Raw genomic sequence first — 26,096 nt, 5'->3', positions numbered from 1 at the left:
ATTGTAGTAACAGTTTTGAGACAGTCCTGATACTGTTCCACTTCTGGGATCCCCCCGGAACTTCAGATTATGTCTACAGAATCTGTTTTCCAAGTCTTCTATTAATACCAGTAATTCTCAGTGCTCCTGATGGTCTCGAGGTCCTGACTTCTCAATAGCTGCGAGGCTCCCCTCTAACATATCCGCCTGCTCCTGTATGTGCTCCATTCTAATCCCAATCTCATTCACATCCTGCCGGAGCTCCGTAAGGGCCTTTTGAAGATCACCACGCATCACTTGCATTTTTATTTTTAAAGCTTAATCCAGTTCACCACCTCTTTTCTTTGTGATCTCCTCCTCATTAGGCCCCAGATAACTTGCTGAGTCCTGATCTTCCAACTCACCAGCAACTGCTGCCATATTGGACACTTGTCTCTGGCACTGCGTCTTGATGTTCTATGATGCTTCACACTCTCAGGCAAATATTTAAACTTTTCCAGGAGTTTTTGGGTGTTCATCGCTACTCTCACCTACACAATGGTACTGAAAAGCCCTCATAGAGAAGGCTATGCACTGCTCCCACAGAACTCAAGCTTTAAGCGGCCATACTTGAACAGTGACATCACTTTTTCCTCTTTTTACTGTGGAGTGTGTCAGCTGTCTTTGGCTCTGCATCTTTGGTGCCAGAGTTCACACTTAGTAGAAGTTCAGGTTTGGCACCCTTCCCTTTGGGACTTTGTACGCTGCTGCATTTTCTTGGCCAATGGGACTAGTGGCCTATATGCAGGGAGCAGCTATTCCTACCCGGAGGTTGATCCAGGGTGGACTTGCTTGGTGGTTTCTTTCAGGCTGGTTCCCTTACGTTTGCCTTCAGGGGCCTGGGTGCACAGTTCCTTTGCTGGTAGCTGAAGGGATTTTCTTCGTTGTCAGGCTCTGCAGCCTTTGCTCTGGATCGCGAGCTTTGCCTGGTTTGCATCTGGCAGTTCTGAGGACTTTTACTCCTTCCTATTCCCTTTCCCTTGTCCTGCTCTTGGACAGATGGGTTGTGCCTGGGTTATGGCTGGTAGTCAGGTCCCCTGGTCTCCTAGGGAAAGGTTAAAAAAAAACCACCAAAACCCCCACCAAGGAGCTTGTTACCATGATTACGGCATTGGCATCACAGCATGGTTCGCAGTCCTACCTCTTTCCTGTAGTGGAACTAGTTCTCTGCAGGGCTCAGGGGCTTGTGCCTCCTTAGGTGTGGCTGGTTTGGGTACCCCGTTGCTCCTGTTCCAGCCATACTATGTCTCATGGCTGGCGCACAGCTCTAGGGTGCAGGTACCTGTGTGCTCTCTCTGTTTCTTGCTTGCTCCACCCAGCTCTTTCCACAGAGGAACCTTCTGCTTGCCCCTGGGGTGTTCAGCTCAGTGGTTGAGTTTCACCTCTCTCTCTTGCCTTTTCTCCTCCAGTCAGTTTTAGTCCTTTCGTCAGCTCTGAACCATAACTGTGTCAGTCTCCGGCGTGGCACGGTTAATGAGACTAGCTGTTTGTGCCTTGTTTCCATGTATGAGTCACCTGAACTTTCTTACCCTGTCTTCCGGCTATATTGCATTTCAAGACCAGCTGGATGTTCAGCTGTCCAAGGTCAGCAGCCGGTATGGCTGAGCTTGGCAGTGGCTCCAACTACCAGTTAGCTCTCCTAGCCGGCTGGAGGCTTGGCTCTCTGGGTCGCCTGCTACGAGACGTTTGGGAGTCATTTTGGCGCTTGGCATTGAGGGGTCTTGGCAGCAGCTTCCTGGGAGGCGTTTCGGCATCATTCTAGTGTCCGGCGTCAGTGGTAGGGAGCTGGGTCTCTGGTCTTGTTCTAGTGACTTTGTCTCCAGTCAGCTGGTGGTCGCTGGGGCATCCACTGATTGTATGGTGCAACTACTGCTGCTGTCTCTGAGACTTCTCTTCTCAGACTCTGGTGGGTTTGAATTCCATGCCTACATGTTAGCACTTAATAGTCTGGCTACCTGGGCTGTGGGGCTAGGCTGCTGTTGCTGGTCCTTGTCCCCCTGGCATCTTGTGTGCCTAGTGCCCTATTCTTCATGGTTCTCTTTCACTTCCTATCTAGTATGTTGTGTTCTTTGGCTCCCATCTGTGCTGGCCCTTGGTGTCTCTCCATCTGGAGGCAGTCTCTTTAGACGCTGGGTAGCGGAGTTACAGGCATTGTCTTGCCAGGCTCCATCCTACAGTTTTCGGGGGGGGGGGGGGGGGGCTGGGGTTGTTTCTCTTGAATGGCTCTGTCCTTCCTTCCTGCAAGGGGTGCGTTGTTTTGATTTTCAGCCCATTTCTGTTCCTTCTTTTGTAGGGATGTTTAGCTGGTGGCACTTCATTTCCTTCACAGTTTTGGTATTCAAGGAATTTTGTACCGTGCTTGGCAGTTGCCATTGGGTTTAGGCATTCTGGGCTTCCCTTTCTTTGGATTGGTGGACAGTCTTCTGGTCTGTGGTGTTTGATGGCTTGTGGCCACCTGTTCTTCAGTGTGCATGCTGACTTGTAGGGGCACGCCTTTCGCTCTCTAGATGTTCTGGGGGGCTCAAACTGCTTCATTTAGCTCAGTCGCATTCTCAGGCTGCTTCTTTTGGCTAAGTCGGAAGCTGTTCTCTTGCTGGCTCGGGCTGCTCAGTGACTGGGTTTTCTGCTCTCATTTCTTTGCAGCAGCTTAGTATGGCGGTTGGAGGCCAGGGGTGGTTGCAGCCTTCAGGTCAGCGGCCCGTTCTGCAGGGATTCTATGGTACCACTCTACTTGGGGACTACTTTGGAACATCCCACTTGTCTCTGGATTGATCTGTGGAATGGTAATGGAAGGGAAAATTAGTTCTTACCTGATAATTTTCTTTCCTTTAGTCCCAACAGATTGATCAGAGGCCCGTGCTTGGATTCTGTGACTACATGCTGTGATATATGGAGGCAGTACATGCAAATCTCTCATGAATATTCATTGGTGGATATCCTGAAAACCTGACTGGCTGGGGTTCCTCCAGGACCAGGTTTAGGAACCAGTGCTCTAAAAGCAATGTCCAAAAATTGCTGCCATGCTGTAAAAGCAAGGTCTCAGCTTAAAAGTTTTTCAGTGGTTCTATCGCCACACAAGCGGGATACCAAGTCTAAAAATTATGGTTCCCTTGCATAGAATCATGGTGCCAAAAAACATTAGTGCGTGAAAGCATGGTCTCAAATAAAAAAATGGTCCCGGATCCAAAAATTCATGCATAGAAGCGTGGGCTCAAGTCACAAACAGGAAGAGATGCTACACACTTCTTAAATCGGATGAGAGGTACATGAAGGAATATCAGCTGCATCACAAAGTTCCCTTTGCAGAGAAGCACAATATTGGATCAAAAACATGACTTCCTTGCATTGTGTGAAGCTGGAAAACAGGATGAGAAGCCGCGCGCCTCTTAATGGCAATGCGATGATGCCACTGAGGGTCTGTTGGATATGTCAGATGGTTGGATTAGCAGAGGTCAGATAATTGAGACTGTACTGTAATTGAAGCCTCTTTCTAAGTCGCAGATTAAGAGAACAGTAAAGTGAGTTGCAATAATCCAAATATACTGAGAATACACAGCTTGGCCTCCACCCTGCCCAAGGTCGCAATCATCCCACAAGCATCCCGCAGTTACCTGTTCATGGTGCGGCCGCCGCTGTGCATCGTAAACGATATTCAACTACCTAAAACTGCTGCTGTAGATGAACGGGAGACGCCTTACCTGCTGCCGCTGAGAGCTGTTGACGTCGCCCGAGGCTTTCAACCAGCCGACTAAGGCTTTGACCGCTACCATATCAAGCGGCCCATTACAGCTAACTGAAGTTTTCGCCGCTACCCTGCCAAGCAGCCCATTACAGCGGACTCTTCACAGCAGACCGGACCTACCCCTCGAAGTTGCTACCGCCCGAGGCTCTCAATCAGCCGACTGAGGTTTTTACCGCTACACTGCCAAGCGGCCCATTACAATCGAACCCTTCACAGCAAACCGGATCTACCCCTCGAAGCTGATTCCATCCGATCGGATGATCGTCGAGACAGTGGTGCGAAAGGAGTCACGAAAACGATACTGCAAAACCTAGGAGTACAGCCGTTGAGTTAGAAAATTCAGACGAGTGAGTTAATGGTTGCTGGGGTTTGAGGCTGGTTCACGTGGCACTGAACCGCCAGCCTCGCAGGTGCTTTATACTTATTTGGTACTGATTTGCCCTAAACTTCTGACAGCTCACTGTTATAAGTTATTTATATTAACTATGTAGGCAAGTACTTATTTACCTGATATTTAGGTTTCAACAGTTTTTATTAATGAAGCACAAAAATAGTGTTTACATAATGTAAGTATCAGTCCAATCAACCAACATACACTAAGAGGCATATTTTCAAAGCACTTTGGGAGGCTAAGTTCCATAGGTTTCTATGGAACTTTGGGAGGCTAAGTGCTTTGAAAATAAGCCTCTAAGTACGATAATTGTGCAATATTACTCATCTTCATTAATCTTTTAACTTTATCCCCCCCCCCTTTTATGTTACTGATAGTTAACATTTTATTCAACAGGGTCTATTAACAACATTTTATCAACGACTCCTTTCCCCCATGCTCTTTCCTTCTATCAATTGACAACATATATTCCAATGCATTAACCCCCGAAGTGTAACCACTTTCAGATGTCAGCTTTACATTGCACAATCAAAAGCATTGAACTAAAAACAAGCAAAAATGTGGGGTCTTACTCCCCTCCATAAGAGAGCCAGGGGGCCTGTGTTCTGATGGCCCTCCTACCCCTCCCCGGAAGATGTCTTTAACAGACTGGAAAAAAGGCTAGTGTACCTCCAAATGAGCTTCCCACCCTTACTACCCCCCCCCCCCCCCTCCTAAACCCTCCCTCCCCGCTCCCAGGTCTGCTCTACTGTTCTTTCCCAATTTCTAAGAGATAATAAGAAAAATCCCTATTCCCATTCAGTTTCCATTAGTCGCCGAGGGAAGCTTAGACAATGCTCCAAGTTTATTAATAATATGACTCCTCGCCCTAATTTACCTGAAATTTAAACGATATTGATCTATATAGTCAGCATAGTATTGTATTCATAGCTTATAACTGCTAGAATTGACTTAGCTTATATTGCTGACTACCGACTTGCCCTGTATTGCTGTATATTAATCTATCTGTCATTATTGAACACCGATCGGCTCTGCATTGTTGAGCAACTACCTGTCCTGCACTGTTGGCCATTGATGTGTCCTGCACTTCTGAATACCAATCTATTCAGTATTACTGTCAGCTGATTTTAACCTATTCTGGTGATTATTGATTTATCTACATTGATGGTCACTGAGAGACACTGTTGATTGCTAAGCGGTTCTACACTGCTGTTAACTGATTTGCCTAACACTGTTGCCAGTTAACTGTTATTAGCCGTTTTGATATCAACTGTGTATTTAAATTTATATTTGCCTAATATTAATCGTTACAGTGTTATACAGTTAGGTCATAATTTTATTCTAATACGGTCAGTACTGATCTGCTCTTACAATATATATTTATCATCCATTTACCAACATGATCCTTATCAAAATACTTATCATTATCCACTCACTAACTTTCATCCACGCAATACTCAACTTCTCCCCAACGGAAATCAACCTAATACCAGTTCTTCAATACCACGTAAGATCACCTACTTTAATCATATCCCCACGGACCAGCAATAACCATAGAACTTCACAAAGTCACAGACAATCATCCTCTAAAACAGAAACTATCTCATCTAAAGCAAAAGCACCTAAGACAAGACAACTCATTAAAATCCGACCTTCATTTTCAACTTCTGAGTCACATCAACCTATTCATATAGGATACATCAACGCTAGATCTGCAGTTAACAAAACCAAAACCATCACAGACTGGATTACATCTGACAATCTCGATCTACTCTTCATCACGGAAACTTGGATCCGGGATTTAAAAGATCCCATCATCCTTGTATGCCCGCCTGGTTATAAAATAATACATTGGCCTAGAGAAGATAGAAGAGGTGGAGGTATAGCACTTATCCATAAAACAAACTTCTACACAGAACCATTTTCAGAGTCCATCTCACCACAAATCAAAATTGCCTCTATTAAACTTTGTAACTCCACACTATGTGATCATCTTACCTGCATACTGTTTTATAGGCCTCCTAACAACTGGAATATTAGCCAAACTACATTTAAGGACTTTATATCAAACGTATGCATCGACAGTTCCAACGTACTACTAATTGGAGACTTGAATCTTCATCTAGAAGACTTAAATTCGGTCTATACTCGAGAATGTACTGACTTCCTTCAGTCATGTGACTTTACCATGCCCCCACTACAACCTACTCACATTAAAGGACATTCACTCGACATTATTTCCTACAAATACTCCTTAAATCAAAACTTCCTCATATCAGACATTCATTGGTCTGCTTCACCTTGGTCAGACCATCATAAAGCGACCGTATCTCTATACTGGCGTAAGAAGAACCAGGTTATTAAACAGGAACCTTTAACAATCACCACCAGAGGACGTATTGACATAGATACTTTCTGGTATAAGATCTGTTATAACAACTGGTCAACTCATCCTAATTCGTATCAATTCTTCACTGAATGGGACAGTAGGTGTAAACTCATTCTGGACGAAATTGCACCTTTTCATTCTAAGACTCTACGTAGAAGAAATCCTTCTCCTTGGTTTAATGACATATTAAAGAGTCTCAAGTCACAAACCAGAAAGCTTGAAAAAACTTGGAGTAAATAAAAAAAATAACCTCACCTTTAATGCTTGGAAACAATCACAAAAATCTAGAAGAAGGCCATCAAGCAAGCCAAAAGATCATATTACACAAGTAAGATTACATCCACTGGTACAGATATAAGAAAACAGTATCAATTAATTAAGAATCTTCTCAACACCGACCCAATCACAACATCTGCCTTAAATTGCCCATCAACAGAACAACTAGCCAATTACTTTAAAGACAAAATCATCAAACTATGCAATTCAGTTCCCCATGACGATGGCAGTATAGACAACTTTCTTGATGAACTAGATCCAGCCATGGACGAGATTCCTGCCGATCGCTCCTGGATGAGCTTCACATTTCTCACCACTGAGGAAATTTCTACAACATTATCCAGACTGTCAAAATCCCATTGTCACCTTGACTCATGCCCTAATTATCTAATGAAAAAAGCTCCACCTCGTTTCATTTCAGACCTCACCATTCACTTAAATTTCCTTCTTCAACAGGGATCCTTCCCCACTGAACACGCTGACATATTACTCACGCCAATACCAAAGAATATCAAGAAACCAGCAGGTGACATTACCAGCTATCGCCCTGTGGCATCCATCCCACTATTGACTAAAATGATGAAAAACAGAGTAACCTCCCAATTCAATGAATTCATTCAAAAATTCTCCATTCTACATGAGTCGCAATCAGGCTTTCGATCGGCCCACAGCACAGAAACTGTACTACTACACCTAATATCCAAATTCAAGCTTGAAATTTCATTTGGAAATAACATCCTTCTCTTACAGTTTGACTTATCTAGTGCATTCGACATGGTAAACCATGATATTCTTACAAAATTACTGGATAAACTAGGGATTAGCGGGAATATCATCAAATGGATAAAAGGTTTCATCACCACTAGATCTTATCGAGTCAAAACAACTTCATCAACCTCATATCCTTGGTCTTCAACATGCGGGGTACCTCAAGGATCGCCTCTATCTCCGATCCTCTTCAACCTCATGATGATCCTGTTGGTCAAATCCCTATCCAACTCTGGCCTCAACCCCTTCATTTAGGCAGATGACGTCACTATATTCATCCCATTTAAATCCAATTTAGCAGAAATTTCCGATAAAATAACCAATGGAATGAATATCTTAGCCTCCTGGGCCAATGCTTTTAAGATGAAATTGAATAAGGAGAAAACACAGTGTCTAATCCTCTCATCCCAACTCTTTGCACCCATCCCAACCACATTCTGCACCCCAGATGTCAAGATTCCCATATCTGACAAACTAAAAATTTTAGGAGTAACATTAGACAACCATCTAACTCTGGAAAATCATGCAAATGCCACAACAAAGAAAATGTTTAATATGATGTGGATGCTGAAACCAATAAAATCTTACCTTCCTTTGAACACCTTCCGTAACTTGGTTCAATCCACTGTATTGACATGTGTTGATTACTGTAACAGCATTTTCCTTGGCTCCAAGGCCCAAATTCTGAAAAAACTTCAGATTGCCCAAAATACGGCTGCCAGACTTATTTTTGGTAAGTCAAGATTTGAGAGTGCAACTCTTCTCTGTGAAAGACTCCATTGGCTTTCTATTACTGAACGAAAACACTTCAAAGTCCACATGCTGATTCACAAGATTATCTACGGAGACGCCCCAGGTTACATGTATAATCTGATAGACATACCAGCCAGAAACAGTTTAAAATCTTCTAGAACATATCTCAATTTGCATCTTCCTAATTGCAAAGGACTTTAAGTACAAGACATATTATGCATCCAACTTCTCTGTAATAGGCAGTCAAATATGGAATGCCTTACCAAGATCCATTTGAATAGTCAATGACCTTCTACCTTTCCGGAAGTTGCTAAAAACTTACCTCTTCAATCAAGCTTACACAAATAACCTGAATTAAATAATAAGTCCATGTGTACCACTAGACCAATCCAAGAATTCAGAACCGGAATGTACTTCCCTATTTTTCCTTTAACATACTCCTTTTTTACCCACCTCCACACAATCTATTATATCCTTCTTCTTACCCCTCCCCTACATTTTCCCTATAATAACTACATGTTATTATAATAACTATGTATCAATTTGTTATCCTGTTTTACAGCCATATTGAACCATTCTATATCATTTTGTTAACCCATTTTACTATGTAAGCTGCATTGAGCCTGCTATTGAGTGGGATAGAGCGGGGTACAAATGTTACATATAAATAAATAAATAAATACAAACTGCCTGAGCAATAGTTCTAAAATTTACAGGACTTGAAGAAAGATCTAATAGACTGGAGGCGACACAATACAAAAACTTTTCAGCTAGTTCATTTATCTGGTATTCAAATGTTAACTTGGAATTTAAAATTAGTCCTAATAACCTTGATTTTTCATCAGATTTAAGAGTAGCTTTAGAAGCTAAAGCTATATTGACCTTTGAAGCCCATCGCTGATCACCAAACCAAAGTAATGTCTTTTGAGTAATTTAAGAAAATTGTTTTCGCCCAATCTTCTACAATATTAATAAAATGTTTCCCATTTTGAATACTATCGTCTAGAGTGCTTGAATCTGGACAGAGTGCAAAAATATTGTCTGCATAAGTCAAAGAAAAAATATTCAATGTAGATACCTCCCTAAGGGGCTTAGATATATATTAAACAGTTGTCGTGACTTTTGAATTCACTTTGCATGCCTTATGTGCTACCCTTTAGTGTGATGGTTCTACTCCTGATTTTTCCACACTAAAACCTCATACTACATTGATAATAAAAGCATGGAAAACTGGGAATAAACTGCCCTGCTAAAGGATAATACAACTTGCTGCATTGGTCTTTGAGTGGCATTTAGCTTGGGAGCCACCTGCTTTGTTATACCTGACTCTGTCCTGCCTGTGAACAGAAAAAAGCAAAGTTGCTTAATTGAAACATGGGTTTTTTTTTTCTAGACAACAGGATTTATAATGCACACAATCCCTCCCACCTCCCTGAGAGTTGCATTCCTTCTTGAGATATTGAACTAACTGAAAAGGTGAGGGAAGACACTTTCACATGCCAATAACTTTACAGTTAGTTCTGAGCTCTGGAAGAGGTGTTCGTGCTGGTGCAGTGTGATGATATCACCCATTTTTGTTCTTGATCAACCTGATTGCACTAAAGTAATTATCAGAAGAGGATAAGGCTAGCAACCTTTGACACACTAAGTATACTCTCTTGGGGGAGGCAGAGAAATGGGAGATTATAATACAAATAATCAAACTAAAGTTAACTGAAATTTTCCATAAAAGATAAAATTTCATGAACAAGCAGTTTTGATTTGAAGGGAGAACAGCTCAGAGGAAATATGAGAAAATACTTGTTTACTGACATGATGGCAGAGCTTGAAATGACCTACCAGCAGAGGTGGTGGAAGCCATTACTGCGACAGAGCTGGACAAACATAGAGGATAATGATAGGAAAAGGATTGGTAGGTTACATTATCTATATATATAAAAGGCAACCCCAACGTTCTATGAAGCCTCCAGCCGGAAGTATGAAGCGCCAGAGATATCCGGTTTCCCCATGAGTGAAGGAAAACAGCACAGCACGAAATCCCTCTCTCTGTAACAGTGAAGGACTCAGAGGGGGGAGGAGAGAGATGCCCTCACTCTCTCTGTAACACAAACACAGCACAGCAGGAAACAACACTTAAGGACTGGACTCGGAGGGGGGAGGGGAGGGAGAGAGGGCAGAGGGCAGGGACACTCCCACATGCACACTCTGAAGAAAACCTTGCTAGCCCCCGTTTCATTTGCATCAGAAACGGGGCTTTTTTACTAGTAGCAAATAATTAAGCATTTTTTCTTTTAAGAAGAGAGGCTATGGGAGAGGTGATCAGGAGATAAGGGATGTCAAAAGGAAATCTGATATAAAGCAAGAATTGACAAATCATGGGTATAATAGCAACTAAAATTTTCCCTGTGGTGCCTAGGACTTTTGTGGCTTCACTTTGGTGGCTAGTGCTACTGCTGAATCAGGAGCTCTGTTCTCATCTGCACTGCATGGTTTTCACTGAATTTTGAGACCTTACAGTCTAAAACCAAAACTGGAGTTCCTGCATTGCATCGCTCAAGAGTCTCATGGTGTCAGTAAGGAGACAGTTTTGTTTTGGTGATGGCAGCCTTTAGCAGGCTTCAAGTGGAGGAGTGGCCTAGTGGTTAGGGTGGTGGACTTTGGTCCTGGGGAACTGAGTTCGATTCCCATTTCAGGCACAGGCAGCTCCTTGTGACTCTGGGCAAGTCACTTAACCCTCCATTGCCCCATGTAAACCTACCATGAGTTGGAAAGCACAGGGTACCAATGTAACAAAAAAAAAATGGGAATGGAAGTTGGGAGATCTGAGGAGAAGCTGTTTAAATCATTGGTTGAGAGAGATTGGAGTGGGTGGCTGGCTGGTTGGGGGAGTAGCAGAATGCTGGGGGCTGAAAAATACCTAAATAAATTAGGGGGAAGGGAAATGACTGGGTCAGGGTTATTGTGGAAGTAGAGAAATACTGTGGGGCTTGAGGCTGCTAAAAATGAAGGGGATTATGAGAGAGGGAATCTTTTCAGGAAAAGGAGGGCTATGAGAGAGAAAGAAAGAGACATCAGACAGAGTGGAGGAAGTGAGAGGGACACTGCTGGGGAGCAGTCTGGAGCAGAGTAATTGGGTGAATTGATCTTAAGCTACTATTATGTGCCGTATTACTGTATTTAAAACATAGATGGAAAGGTTTGTACTGTCTAATTATTTTAGGTAGATCTCTCTTTACCCAAGAATTTCAATATAAAATAAAACAAAGGAACTAAAAATTACCCTTTTTTTGTCAGTTGATTTGTTTGCTATTAAATTATATCTATTACAGTACATGTTTTAATTTGGATCTTATTTTTCTACCACTTTTTTAATTTGTAAGAGATAAAGCTGCACAGAGAGATAATGAAGAAGAAACAGCAGATGATCCTCGGAAACTTAAACCTGGAGAAATTGATCCAAACCCAGAAACAAAACCAGCCAGGCCTGATCCAGTTGATATGGATGAAGGTAAACCTATTTAATCAACTCTTCCTTATCAGAAATAGGCTGACTTATCTTAAAATCAGTAGTATCTTTGGCTCTTTGTTAGGCTCTTTGTTATGTGAAGTGCAGTTTCCTTGTCAGCAGCAGCAGATGAATCCAGATGTGGGTTATGACCAACTACCAGCAGGTGGAGATAGCACTGAATTGAATTCTCATATTGGACTGTATTCTTGGACGGTCTATATTCTCTATCTCCTGCAGGCGGATGGACAGCCTCTCACAAGCTCTTGGCTTGCTCTTCTGCTTAGTTCCTGTTTTGAGTTTCCTAATTCAGTTGATCTTGTGGGTATAGGCTAGAGGTGCCTATTTCTGGGTTACACCTGATGGTACCAGGTCCCTACCCTCCCACTGCCGCCCCTCACCCCCGTCTGCTTACTGGGGGGGGGGGGGGGGGGATTTCATGGGCAACGGACCCAAAAAAAAATTAGCAGTTTGACTGCTGGTGCTGCTGAAATTGGAGGGGGAGGCTTTCCTGGTCTGCTCTCAGCTTGGCTTCTGCAGAGAAATGGCAGACCTCACTCCTCACCAGTTTGTGGTGAGTACTGCTTTACATAAGTACATAAGTAATGCCATACTGGGAAAAGACCAAGGGTCCATCGAGCCCAGCATCCTGTCCATGACAGCGGCCAATCCAGGCCAAGGGCACCTGGCAAGCTTCCCAAACGTACAAACATTCTATACATGTTATTCCTGGAATTTTGGAGTTTTCCAAGTCCGTTTAGTAGCGGTTTATGGACTTGTCCTTTAGGAAACCGTCCAACCCCTTTTTAAACTCTGCTAAGCTAACTGCCTTCACCACTTTCTCCGGCAACAAATTCCAGAGTTTAATTACACGTTGGGTGAAGAAAAATTTTCTCTGATTTGTTTTAAATTTACTACACTGTAGTTTCATCGCATGCCCCCTAGTCCTAGTATTTTTGGAAAGTGTGAACAGACGCTTCACATCCACCTGTTCCACTCCACTCATTATTTTATATACCTCTATCATGTCTCCCCTCAGCCGTCTCTTCTCCAAGCTGTATAGCCCTAGCCTCCTTAGTCTTTCTTCATAGGGAAGTCGTCCCATCCCCGCTATCATTTTAGTCGCCCTTCGCTGCACCTTTTCCAATTCTATATCTTTCTTGAGATGCGGCGACCAGAATTGAACACAATACTCAAGGTGCGGTCGCACCATGGAGCGATACAATGGCATTATAACATCCTCACACCTGTTTTCCATACCTTTCCTGATAATACCCAACATTCTATTCGCTTTCTTAGCCGCAGCAGCACACTGAGCAGAAGGTTTCAGTGTGTTATCGACGACGACACCCAGATCCCTTTCTTGGTCCGTAACTCCTAACGTGGAACCTTGCATGACGTAGCTATAATTCGGGTTCTTTTTTCCCACATGCATCACCTTGCACTTGCTCACATTAAACATCATCTGCCATTTAGCCGCCCAGTCTCCCAGTCTCGTAAGGTCCTCTTGTAATTTTTCACAATCCTGTCGCGAGTTAACGACTTTGAATAACTTTGTGTCATCAGCAAATTTAATTACCTCGCTAGTTACTCCCATCTCTAAATCATTTATAAATATATTAAAAAGCAGCAGTCCTAGCACGGACCCCTGAGGAACCCCACTAACTACCCTTCTCCATTGTGAATACTGCCCATTTAACCCCACTCTCTGTTTCCTATCCTTCAACCAGTTTTTAATCCACAATAGGACATTTCCTCCTATCCCATGACCCTCCAATTTCCTCTGTAGCCTTTCATGAGGTACCTTGTCAAACGCCTTTTGAAAATCCAGATACACAATATCAACCGACTCCCCTTTGTCCACATGTTTGTTCACTCCTTCAAAGAATTGAAGTAAATTGGTCAGGCAAGATTTCCCCACACAAAAGCCATGCTGACTTAGTCTCAGTAATCCATGTCCTCGGATGTGCTCTGTAATTTTGTTTTTGATAATAGCCTCTACCATTTTCCCCGGCACCGACGTCAGACTCACCGGTCTATAATTTCCCGGATCTCCCCTGGAGCCTTTTTTAAAAATGGGCGTTACATTGGCCACCCTCCAATCTTCCGGTACCATGCTCGATTTTAAGGATAAGTTGCATATCACTAGCAGTAGCTCCGCAAGCTCGTTTTTCAGTTCTATCAGTACTCTAGGATGAATACCATCCGGTCCAGGAGATTTGCTACTCTTCAGTTTGCCGAACTGCCCCATTACGTCCTCCAGGTTTACCGTGAAGTCAGTAAGTTTCTCCGACTCGTCCACTTGAAATACCATTTCCGACACCGGTATCCCACCCAAATCTTCCTCGGTGAAGACCGAAGCAAAGAATTCATTCAGTCTCTCCGCTACGTCTTTGTCTTCCTTGATCGCCCCTTTTACCCCTCGGTCATCCAGCGGCCCAACCGATTCTTTTGCCGGCTTCCTGCTTTTAATATACCGAAAAAAATTTTTACTATGTTTTTTTGCCTCTAATGCTATCTTTTTTTCATACTCCCTCTTCGCCTTCTTAATCTGCGCCTTGCATTTGCTTTGACACTCCTTATGCTGTTTCTTGTTATTTTCAGACTGTTCCTTCTTCCATTTTCTGAAGGCGTTTCTTTTGTTATTTTCTTGTTGGGCTGCGCTTGTGATCGCAGTTGTCAATGGCTGCAGATTTAGTGAAGCACTGCAGCGCCAGGGCAGTGTTCCAGTTGCACGGTGGGCTCCGAATCGGCCAGAAGTGCGGCAGAGATGGCGAGGCATTCATTTTTCCGCACAGGGGATGTACTGCCGTATTCTTCTCTCTCCCTCGCAGGCATGGTGACTCCTGCAGCCATCGTGGACAGCCGCCACTCTCCCACTGAAAAAGCAGGCTCAGTTGACAGTGGCATCGGAGTTTTCTCCCTCACGAATGGGCTCTGCTGATTTGGTTGGGTTTCAGATGGGCTCTGCTGTGCTGGAGCCCTTTTCTCCTGACTTTGTTTTACTGTCCCATCAGGCGTATCTCCTCAAGCGGTCCCATCAGCCACTTGGTTCTCAGGTTGCTCTCTGATGGGGCAGGGGAACTTTTCCTCTAAGAGAAGGAGAATGGAGGTCTTGTCTGAGGGAGAAAATGTCTCACCTCATTCTCCTGGGTCATCAGAGGGCGCTGGCTCGGCTGTCATCATGTCTTCCCCTTTCCCCTGATCCTCTGGAAGAGGGGAAGCTCATGGCAGATGAGGCTGATGACCCCACAGCAGTCCAAGTTTTATGTAAGGAGGCATTGCCTTCATTTATCACTAACGCTATGGAGGTACTTAATATTGAATCCTGGGAGGGTCTGGCTCCAGCGGCGGCTAAACCTAAGATGGTTAGAATTGAGTGGCTACCTAGGTCCTTTCTGGTTCATGAGGCCATTCAGGAATTAATTACAGCTCAATGGTCCACTCTAGATGTCAGTTTGAAAGTGGAGCAGGCTATATCCCGTCTTTACCCCATCTGTGCTGAGGAGCTAGATAAGTTAAAGCTGCCCACTCACTAATGATACAGAGGTTCTCCGAGGACAAGCAGGCTGCTTGTTCTCACATGTGGGTCGACGCCCGCATCGGCCCAGGAATAGGCTTTTTGCAAGCAAAATATAAAAAAAGTTTTGCCAGAGTCTTCTGGCGCGCGTGCGCGGACCGATTTCCTGCCCGTCGCGTGAGCTTGTTCCCTCAGTTTTCGTTTTTCCGCATTGAGGTGCGGTAGGTTTTTATCTCCGCTCCTCTCAGGCCAAGGAAAAGAGTCTTAATTTTTTGCTATTTTGTTCATCATTTTTCTTTATTATTGTCAGTTTTCAAAAAAAAAAAAAAAAAAAGAAATTCTGTCGTGTCTTTAGATTTCTTTACTCTTTAAAGTTTCCTTTGTTTTTCGACATGGCCGGCTTATTCCCTAATTTTTTGTGCCCTTTTTTCCTTTTAACAGACACAATTGCGTCTTTTGATTTCGCCAAAGCCATTTTTCCTTCCATGTCATCGAAGACACCCAGCGGCTTCAAACGTTGTACTCGGTGCAACCGGACCATCTCAGTAACCGATACCCACGCCTGGTGTATCCAGTGCCTTGGGTCCGACCATAGCCCAGCTGCTTGTAGTCTGTGTCTTCGTGTGAAGAAACGGACCCAAGCGTCTCGAGAAGCCCAACAAGAAAAGCTTTTTGGGGCTCGGTCCGGTCCTTTAACATCGACATCGATACCGAGGTCGGCGGCGTTGACATCGAGGGAAGCATCGACGTCGGGAGCGGAGGTAATGGCTGCTGAAAGACCAATTCGCGCTGGGAGCAGTGAGGCATCGAGTGGGTCTCCACCTGCCTCGAGGCCTCCTGTTATGCAGGCTCCCCGGGACTGACCTTCGTCGGACCTGGCCCCGAGGAGGCATGAGGATTCCACGTCCTCCTCATCGGTACCGAGGAGTCTCTATGATGGGCGTCGAGCGAAGGCGAAGAAGCACCGTCATTGTTCTTCTTCGACACACGTTGCTGGGAGCTCTGGGGCGTCGAGGGAATCGGCACCAGAGAAGCGTTGGCGCCAAGAGGATTGCTCCCCCTCTATTCAGGAGGTGCCGATGCGTCGGTCTTCTGGCAGCCCGGTGCCTGCTCCCGAGCCTCGACAGATTCTGCCACTGGCTCCTTTATCAACCCCGCAGCCTTATCCGACGGCGGCTCTCAACGAGCGCGTTAGGGCCCTACTTCCAGAGCTTCTGGAAGGATTGCTGCGCCAGTCTGCTTTGGTGTTGGGGGTGCTTGCGCCTTCCATACCGTCTGCTGCAGCGGCATCTGGCCCTTCACCTGTGGTGAGGTCCCCGACCTCGGTGCCGCCTGCCACCCAGGTCGACTCCCCTTCGACGTCAGTGGAGGAAGCTTCATCGCAGTCCAGGCGAGCATCGACTTCTCAGCACCGCCATCGAGGACGTCGCTCCTTGGCGTCGAGGCAGGCTCAGTTTCGGACTGCTCTGAGGGATGTCTTATCCGATACTGAAGATGAGCGTTTGTGGAAGAGGAAGATCCCAGGTACTTTTCTTCTGACGAGTCCTATGGGATTCCCTCTGAACCTTCCCCTCCACCAGAAAGGAGACTTTCTCCATCGGAGACTCTATCCTTTATCTCCTTTGTCCAGGAAATGGCTGCTGCTATTCTCTTCCCTATGGAGGTTGAGGATGAACCCAGGGCTGAGATGCTCGAGGTCCTGGATTATCCTTCTCTGCCTAGAGAGGCTGCAACGGCTCCTTTTCATAATGTACTGAAGGAAGTCCTTATGTGAAACTGGTCGTTCCCTCTGTCTAAGCTCAATCCCAATATCGGATCCACGGTGAACCTGGATTGATGAGGTCTCAGCTACCTCACAATTCCATGGTGGTGGACTCCACCCTCAAAAGAGCCAAGAGCACTAGGGACTATGCCTCGGTGCCCCCAGGCAGAGAATCTAGAATCTTGGACTCTTTTGGGAGGAAGACGTATCAGGCCGCTATGCTCGCTACCAAGATCCAGACATACCAGCTCTTCACAAGCGTCCACTTGCGGAACTCGGTGAGGCAATTCTCCAGCTTGGTTGATGCACTCCTTCCGGAGCAGGCCGAGACTTTTCGCCAGTTGGTCAGGCAGCAGAAGGCGTGTCGAAAATTCCTGACACTTTTGATGTAGCATCCAGGATCGCTGCCCAAGGTATAGTGATGCGCAGACTTTCATGGCTGCGTGTCTCGGACCTGGATCATTCGGTCCAGCAGCGGATGGCGGATGTTCCTTCCTGGGGGGATAACCTTTTTGGTGAGAAAGTAGATGATCTTGTTGACCAGATCAAGAAGCACAATGATGCTATGTATTCTCTCTCCCGCCGGGCGTCTTCTGCTACTACCTCCTCATCTAGGAGGTTTTTTGGAGGGAAGAGGAGTGCTCCCTATTCTAATGCTAGGTGTAGGTACACTTCTGCTTCTCTGCAGCCTGCCCAGGCTTAGTCCCAATGCGCTTGATCTCATCAACTGCATGCGCCTAAGGTCACTGCGGCTCCCCAGCAAATGCAAGGTCGGGCTTTTGACTGGCTCCAGTTCAACATAGCCTCAGTAAACGTGTCCGTATTGGATGACTTGCCGGTTGGGGGGAGGTTAATGTTTTTTCACCAAAGGTGGCCTTATAACCTCCGACCGGTGGGTTCTTCAAATTGTCCGGTTAGGATACACCCTCAATTTGGAATCCAAGCCTCCAAATTGCCACCAGGAGCTCAGTCCTACAGCTCCCAGCACAAGCAGGTACTTGCAGAGGAACTCTCCGCCCTTCTACAGGCCCAAGCAGTCGAACCCGTTCCACCAGGGGAAGAAGGGCTGGGATTCTATTCCAGGTACTTCCTTGTGCAAAAGAAAACGGGGGATGCGTCCCATCCTAGACCTAAGGGCCCTGAACAAATTTCTTATTCGAGAAAATTTCAGGATGGTTTCCCTGGGCATCCTTCTTCCCATGATTCAAGAGAACGATTGGCTATGCTCTCTGGACTTAAAGGATGCTTACACACACATTTTGATACTTCCAGCTCACAGGAAGTATCTTCGGTTTCGGCTAGGAACACAGCACTTTCAGTACCGTGTACTACCTTTTGGCCTGGCGTCTGCGCCCAGAGTGTTTACAAAATGCATAGCTGTAGTCGCAGCGTTGCTATGCAGACTGGGAGTGCATGTGCTTCCTTATCTCAACAATTGGCTGGTGAAGAGCACCTCGAAGGAGGGTGCTCTGGAGTCCCATGCGAATGACTATTCAGTTGCTGGAGCTGCTGGAGTTCGTCATAAATTATCCCAAGTCCCATCTCACTCCAGTCCAAAAATTGGAATTCATTGGAGTTCTGCTGAACACTCAAGTAGCTCAAGCTTATCTCCCCGAGGCAAGGGCGGACAACTTTCCGTCCCTGGTGTCCATGGTTCGAGCCTCTCAGCAGGTCACGGCTTGGCAGATGTTGAGACTTCTGGGGCACATGGCCTCCACAGTTCATGTAACGCCCATGGCACATCTACATATGAGGTCAGCTCAGTGAACCCTAGCTTTCCAGTGGTTTCAAGCTGTGGGGGATCTAGTGGATGTAATCCAACTGTCCACCGACCATTCCAAGTTCCTCCGCCAGAGAAAGTGCAGATGACGGATGCATCTCTCCTGGGGTGGGGTGCTCATGTAGATGGGCTCCACACTCAGGGAGCCTGGTCCTTTCAGGAAAAAGGTCTGCAGATCAACCTCCTGGAATTAAGAGCGATCTGGAACGCTCTAAAGGCTTTCAGAGTTCGGCTGTCCAACCGAGTAATCTTAATTCAGACAGACAATCAGGTTGCCATGTTTTACACCAACAAGCAGGGGGGCACCGAATCACGCCCTCTGTGTCAGGAAGCTGTCCAGATGTGGCTTTGGACTCGCCGTCACGACATGTTTCTCCAAGCCACTTATCTGGCAGGCGTAAACAACAGTCTGGCCGACAGGTTGAGCAGGATAATGCAACCTCACGAGTGGTCACTGAACGTGGGCGTAATCCGCAAGATCTTCCGAGCGTGGGGCATCCCCTCGGTGGATCTTTTTGCCACTCAGATCAATCACAAGGTCCCTCAGTTCTGTTCCAGGCTTCAGGCCTACGACAGACTAGCGTCAGATGCCTTTCTACTACTACTACTTACTACTACTTACATTGGGGGACAGGCCTTCTATATGCGTATCCTCCCATACCTCTAGTAGGGAAGACTTTGCTGAAACTCAAGCAAGACTGCGGAACCATGATCCTAATTGCACCCTTCTGGCCGCGTCAGATTTGGTTTTCTCTTCTTCTGGAGTTGTCCTCCGAAGAGCCGTGGAGATTGGAGTGTTTTCCAACCCTCATCACTCAGAACGAGAGGTCGTTTCTACATCCCAACCTCCAGTCTCTGGCTCTCACGGCCTGGATGTTGAGAGAATTTGCCTCCTTGGGTCTTTCAGAGGGTGTCTCCCGAGTATTGCTTGCTTCCAGAAAAGATTCCACGAAGAAGTGTTACTCTTTCAAATGGAGGAAGTTTGCCGTCTGGTGTGACAGCAAGGCCCTAGATCCTCTTTCTTGTCCTACACAGACCCTGCTTGAATACCCTCTACACTTGTCAGAGTCTGGTCTCAAGACCAACTCCGTAAGAGTTCACCTTAGTGCGATTAGTGCTTTTCATCACCATGTAGAGGGTAAGCCTATCTTGGGACAGCCTTTAGTTGTTCGCTTCATGAGAGGTTTGCTTTTGTCAAAGCCCCCTTTCAAATCTCCACCAGTGTCATGGGATCTCAACGTTGTTCTCACTCAGCTGATGAAAGCTCTTTTTGAGCCACTGAATACCTGCCATCTGAAGTACTTGACCTGGAAGGTCATTTTCTTGGTGGCTGTTACTTCAGGCCTTGGTTGTACATGCACCTTATATCAAATTTCATCACAACAGAGTAGTCCTTCGCACGCACCCTAAGTTCCTGCCAAAGGTGGTGTCGGAGTTCCATTTGAACCAGTCATTTGTCTTCCAACATTCTTTCCCCGTCCTCATACTCGCCCTGGCGAAAGCAGTTTGCATACCTTGGACTGCAAGAGAGCATTGGCCTTTTAAGTGGAGCGGACAAAGTCCTTCAGACAGTCCGCCCAGTTGTTTTTGTTTCTTTCGATCCCAACAGGAGGGGAGTTGCCATCGGAAAACGCACAGTCTCGAACTGGCTTGCAGATTGCATTTCCTTCACTTATGCCCAAGCTGGGCTGACTGTAGAGGGCCATGTCACGGCTCATAATGTTAGAGCCATGGCTGCGTTAGTGGCTCACTTAAAGTCAGCCTCCATTGAAGAGATTTGCAAGGCTGCAATGTGGTCATCAGTCAACACATTCACATCTCACTACTGCCTTCAGCAGGATACCCGATGCGACAGTTGGTTTGGGCAGTCAGTGCTGCAGAATCTGTTTGGGGTTTAGAATCCAACTCCACCCCCCCTAGACCCATTTTTGTTCTGTTCCAGGCTGCACTCTCAGTTAGTTGTTTATGGTTTCGGGGCCATTTTTCGGAACCTGGTACAGTCAATGGTACTAAGCCACCTGGATTACTGCAATGCACTCTTTGCCGGCTGTAAAGAATAGACCATCAAAAAACTTCAAACAGCCCAAAATACCGCAGCCAGACTCATATTTGGGAAAACAAAATATGAAAGTGCAAAACCCCTAAGAAAGAAACTACACTGGCTCCCACTTAAAGAACGTACCGCATTCAAGATCTGCACGATTGTCCACAAAATCATTTACGGTGATGCCCCGACATACCTGCTAGACCTTGTGGACCTACCACCCAGAAATGCCAAGAGATCTTCCCGCACCTTTCTTAACCTACACTTCCCCAGCTGTAAAGGACTAAAATACAAACTAGTACACGCGACCAGTTTTTCTTATATGAGCACACAGATATGGAACTCACTTCCAACTCACTTAAGAACGATCAAAGAATTAACTAACTTTTGCAAATCCCTGAAGACTTACCTCTTTAACAAAACTTACCACGAGAACCCTACTACCCACCTTTACTCAGAGTGTATCTTTCTACAGCTGATTGACCAAATCCTCTTACCTTCATTGACTTCTTTGTAACACCAACTGTATTATTTAACCTGGAATGGCGATGCCATAACAGGTCTTTGTAAGCCACATTGAGCCTGCAAATAGGTGGGAAAATGTGGAATACAAGTGCAATAAATAAATAAATAAATCTAAATTATGTCCTTGCCGTTGTGAGGTCCAATTGATCAATGTTCATTGTTTTGAGTGAGCCTGGTTGCTAGGGATACCCCACATGTGAGAACAAGCAGCCTGCTTGTCCTTGGAGAAAGCGAAGATACTTACCTGTAGCAGGTATTCTCTGAGGACAGCAGGCTGATTGTTCTCACAAACTTGCCTACCTCCCCTTTGGAGTTATTTGCTTCTTTTTATGCTTTTTGATTTAACTGAGGGAACGCGCTCATGTGACGGACGGGAAATCGGTCTGCGCATGCCTTATGCGCGCTGTATGCGCGCGCCAGAAGACTCTGGCAAAACTTTTTTTATATTTTGCTTGCAAAATCCCGATTCCTGGGCCGATGCGGGTGTCGACCCACATGTGAGAACAATCAGCCTGCTGTCCTTGGAGAATACCTGCTACAGGTAAGTGTCTTCGCTATACCTGATGAAACGTATAAAAGAAGGTATTGACAGAACAAAGATGGTTGACAGAACATTGTTGATATCTGATCATAAATCTAGAAAGGATAATGACAACAAGCTAGCATGTACCTTGTTTATGGTCACATGTCATATGGAAATTGGTAGAATACTTCACAAACACTGGCATGTTATACAAGTTATTTCCAACTTTTCTGAAAAAGAATTCATGGTGACATATAAAAGACAAAAGAGCCTGAAGGATGTACTAGCACCATCTGCACTGCCTGTTGCCCACGCTACTTTGAGCAGAAAAGTAATGGGACATTATCTTTGTGGTAATTGTTCCACCTTTGCAGTGAATGTTAAAACCAAGGTATTTACACATCCAAGGACAGGTGAGACTTTATTTTTCTAATTGTAAATCAGAAGGAGTGATTTACATAGTGATCTTCCCCTGTGGACTTTTATATCTCGGAAAAACTAAGAGACAATTGAAATGTAGGATTATAGAACACAGGAGCACTATCACTTGTAGAATTGCAAAAAAACCTCTGCTTGATCACTGTGTACAGTATGGCAGTATGGTCATGTGTTTAATCAACTCAAATTTCTAGCCATTAATACACCTTCAGTCTCATGGTGGCAATTTGGATAAGTTGTTACTGCAAGAGAAACAGAGGTTTATTTTTAAAATTCGATATAGTTCAACCAAATGGTCTTAATTAAGAATCAGATTTATCAGTCTTTTTATATAATATTTGTATACTAGACGTTTAGCCCGTTAAAACGGGCAATATTTTTTTTTTGCAAAATGTGATAATTCTCAACTCCATCCATCCATGTCCAGCAAACCTCCTCTCTCCCCTGCCCTGCCCTCCCGTCCAGCAACCCTGCTCTCTCCCTTGCCCTCCCCCCATATCCAGCAACCCTCCTCTTTCCCTTGGCCTCCCCCTGTCCACCAACCCTGCTCTCTCCCATGTCCTTCCCCCATGTCCATCAGTGGGAGGAAGTAGAGGAGTGGAGGTGGGGAGGTTGGGAGTGCAAAGGGTGAGTGTGGGAGAGAGATAGGGGAGGGGAGGGGCAGAGAGCAGGGGGGTTGTGGGAGTGGATGTGTGTCGGGTGGGCGGGGGTGGCTAAATCTGAGGCTGCATCAGTGGTTTTGTGTGTTAGACAGATAGTGTCTGTGTGTGTGTGAGAGAGAGTGATTGTGTCTGTGTATGAGAGTGACCGGGGGGGGGGGGGGGGGGGGGGGAGTTGGAGGGGTGTTTGTGTTTCTGGCCTCTGGAGGGTTGAGAGGCCAGCTGAGAGACATAATCTCTCTGAGATTGACAGAGGTGGGAGTGGGGAATTCAGAGGCTGCATCAGTGCATGTGTCTGTGAGAGACATATTGTGTGTGTGAGAGAGTGATGGGGAGGGGCGGGAGTGGCAAAGTAGGAGAGATTGTGTATATGTGTCAGAATGAGAGGCGGGCGGGGGTGGTGAAGTGGTAGGGGTTGTGGGGAGGTTTGGTGTGGGGTTCAGAGGTGTGCTGTATCAGTGTGACATTGACAGAGGGATAGCGGGGCTGGCAAACTGGAAGCCTGCATGAGTGTGTGTGTGTGTCACAGAGATAGATCGTGTGTATGTGTGTAAGTGAGGGGGGGTAACTGGGAGTGTGGGAGCGAGTGTGTGTGTGAGTCAGAATGACGGGGGGTTGAGCTGCATCAGTGTGTGTGTCTGTGAGACAGTGTGTGTGAGAGTGACGGGGGCGGGAGTGGCAAAGTTGTAGGGTGTAGCTGCGCTATTCTGCGCATGCGGGGCACGTCAGTCACTTCATTTACGTAAGAGATATGCTTAACCATCTGTTGCTGTTTTTAATTATTTTTTAAATTATCTGATTGTCATCTGTATGATTTGTTAGGAACCTTTTAAGTTGTTTATTATATATTTATGAAATGATAACATATGCTGTTTCATAACTATTTTATTATTTAGTATGATTTGACTAGATAATGTGTTTTAATTACTGTGTTTGGGTTCTTATGATTTGTATAATTATCATATCTATGTATTTATTGACAACATTGAATGCTTTTTTTATTTAATCAGCATGAAGTGTTTTTAATGTAAATGGCTGTTTAACCATCTGTTGCCCTTTTAAAAAAAATTTTTAATTATGTAAATGTCTGTATGATTTATTAGGCACATCTTTGGGTGATAAATGTGGCTATTTTAATTTATTACACTTATGATTTTATTGGATAATATTTTAATGTGATTCTTATGATAAGACTACTTATTGTATCTGTTTAAGTGTTTATGAACAGCTTTGAAGGTCTACTATTTAATCAACATAAAGTTTTTTTTATGGAACTTTATGGATTTAGGGTGGCACAACATATATTTTTGATTTTTAGCATCAATGGTGCAGTTTTTCTGTATAGTCCTGAAGTCATTGATACATCATTGAAATGCATAGATTAAAATTGCCACTGTAACGCATAGTGTTTTTTGTGTTTCCAGCCTTTTTTTTGGGGGGGGGGGGGGTATTTAAGCTGCGTGCTTTAGCGATTTTTGTATTTTGGAGATGGGACAGTCTTTTAATTTTGACCTTTGGTTTTGAAAAAAAGGGACCCTTGGGGCATAATTGCAATTTTAAATATTCTTAAAATGATTGTTTGAGCATTTAAATGTATACCGTTCACATTTAAAAGCAATAAAGTTTGATCATAAGTGCTCTGTTCTTTTTGAGGGTACAAAATTGATTTCAAATGCTAGTGAAATCTGACCTGCTTGCTAGTGCATTTCAGCTTTAGTGAATTAAGATTGTGTGATTGGAGATGTTATTGTGGAGTTGCTGTAGAACTGTGAGTAATGCTTGAGGCTTGCTTTCTAGATTAATCTTGGAGATTTTTGTCTTGAATATAACTTTGATTTTGTTAGAGACGTTTCAAAAGAAATGCTGCAGGACTATGGTTCCTTTTTATATATGCAGTTTGCCTTCATGGGTTTCTTTTAAGGCATATTGTAGATAGTACTGTTTTTTTGCTACAGCATTCACTTTTTGTTAATTAAGCCTTTAGTATATAATAGATACATAATAGCGGAGGTTTGTTCCTAAGAATTTTTCTCTTTTTTTTTTCCCCTTCTTGTTTTCTTTTTGTATCTATCTTGTACTGATTTGTTTGATTAATGTTTTTAGTATTCCTTTTGAGTGTTACACTAAAGAGAAGTGTGTTTGACTTTACCTCTCTAGGTAGGTATATCTCTATATATAAAAGGCAGCACCAACGTTCTAATGAAGCCTCTAGCCGGAAGTGTGAAGCTGCAGAGATATCCGGTTTCCCCATGAGTGTCTGCCCCGCCCTCGCTCTCTCTGTAACACAGTGAAGGAAAACACAGCACAGCACGAAATCGAAATCGCTCTCTTTGTAACAGTGAAGGACTGGAGGAGGGAGGGGAGAGAGGGCAGACGCCTTCACTCTCTCTGTTATTGAGTGGAGGCGTGGCCTAGTGGTTAGGGTGGTGGACTTTGGTCCTGGGGAACTGAGTTCGATTCCTGGCACAGGCAGCTCCTTGTGATTCTGGGCAAGTCACTTAACCCTCCATTGCCTGCCGCATTGAGCCTGCCATGAGTGGGAAAGCATGGGGTACAAATGTAACAAAAAAAAAAAAAAACCACAAACAAACACAGCACAGCAGGAAACTTAACACTGAAGGACTGGGAGAAGGGGGGAGGGAGAGCAGAGGGGAAGGGAGAAAGGGCAGAAGGCAGGGACACACACACTCCCACATGCACACTCTGAAGAAAACCTTGCTAGCCCCCGTTTCATTTGCATCAGAAACGGGCTTTTTTACTAGTATATACATATTTTTTTTTCTTTAAATTTACCCATTAGTGTCCAGTATTCCCATATGGCTTATTATAGGAACATTGGGCACTAATGGGTTAAAGCTTGCCTTCCCTCTTACTGTACTGTGATTGATATTGATGCTTGCATTGACCTCACTGATTTTTATAACACTATTTCTGGCTCTAGCTTGTTTTCACTATTGCACCGTAATTGTAATGATGATGTGCCCATCACTATATCATTTATGG

At 44.8% G+C, this 26,096-nt stretch overlaps 1 protein-coding gene across 1 annotated transcript in view; it reads left to right on the top strand.

Moving 5' to 3' along the window:
* LOC115459050 (cell division cycle 5-like protein) overlaps positions 1-26,096 on the top strand; it is a 135,916-nt gene that overhangs the window by 66,088 nt on the left and 43,732 nt on the right. The window contains exon 4 of the mRNA XM_030188915.1: positions 11,718-11,845. Within this exon, the coding sequence (XP_030044775.1) occupies positions 11,718-11,845 (128 nt within the window). The remainder of the gene's footprint in view (positions 1-11,717; positions 11,846-26,096) is intronic.

The sequence above is a fragment of the Microcaecilia unicolor genome, unplaced genomic scaffold (assembly GCF_901765095.1).
Source record: "Microcaecilia unicolor unplaced genomic scaffold, aMicUni1.1, whole genome shotgun sequence".
NCBI lineage: Eukaryota > Metazoa > Chordata > Amphibia > Gymnophiona > Siphonopidae > Microcaecilia > Microcaecilia unicolor.
The sequence above is the reverse complement of the archived record's forward strand: the minus strand, read 5'-3'. Positions and strand labels throughout refer to the sequence as shown.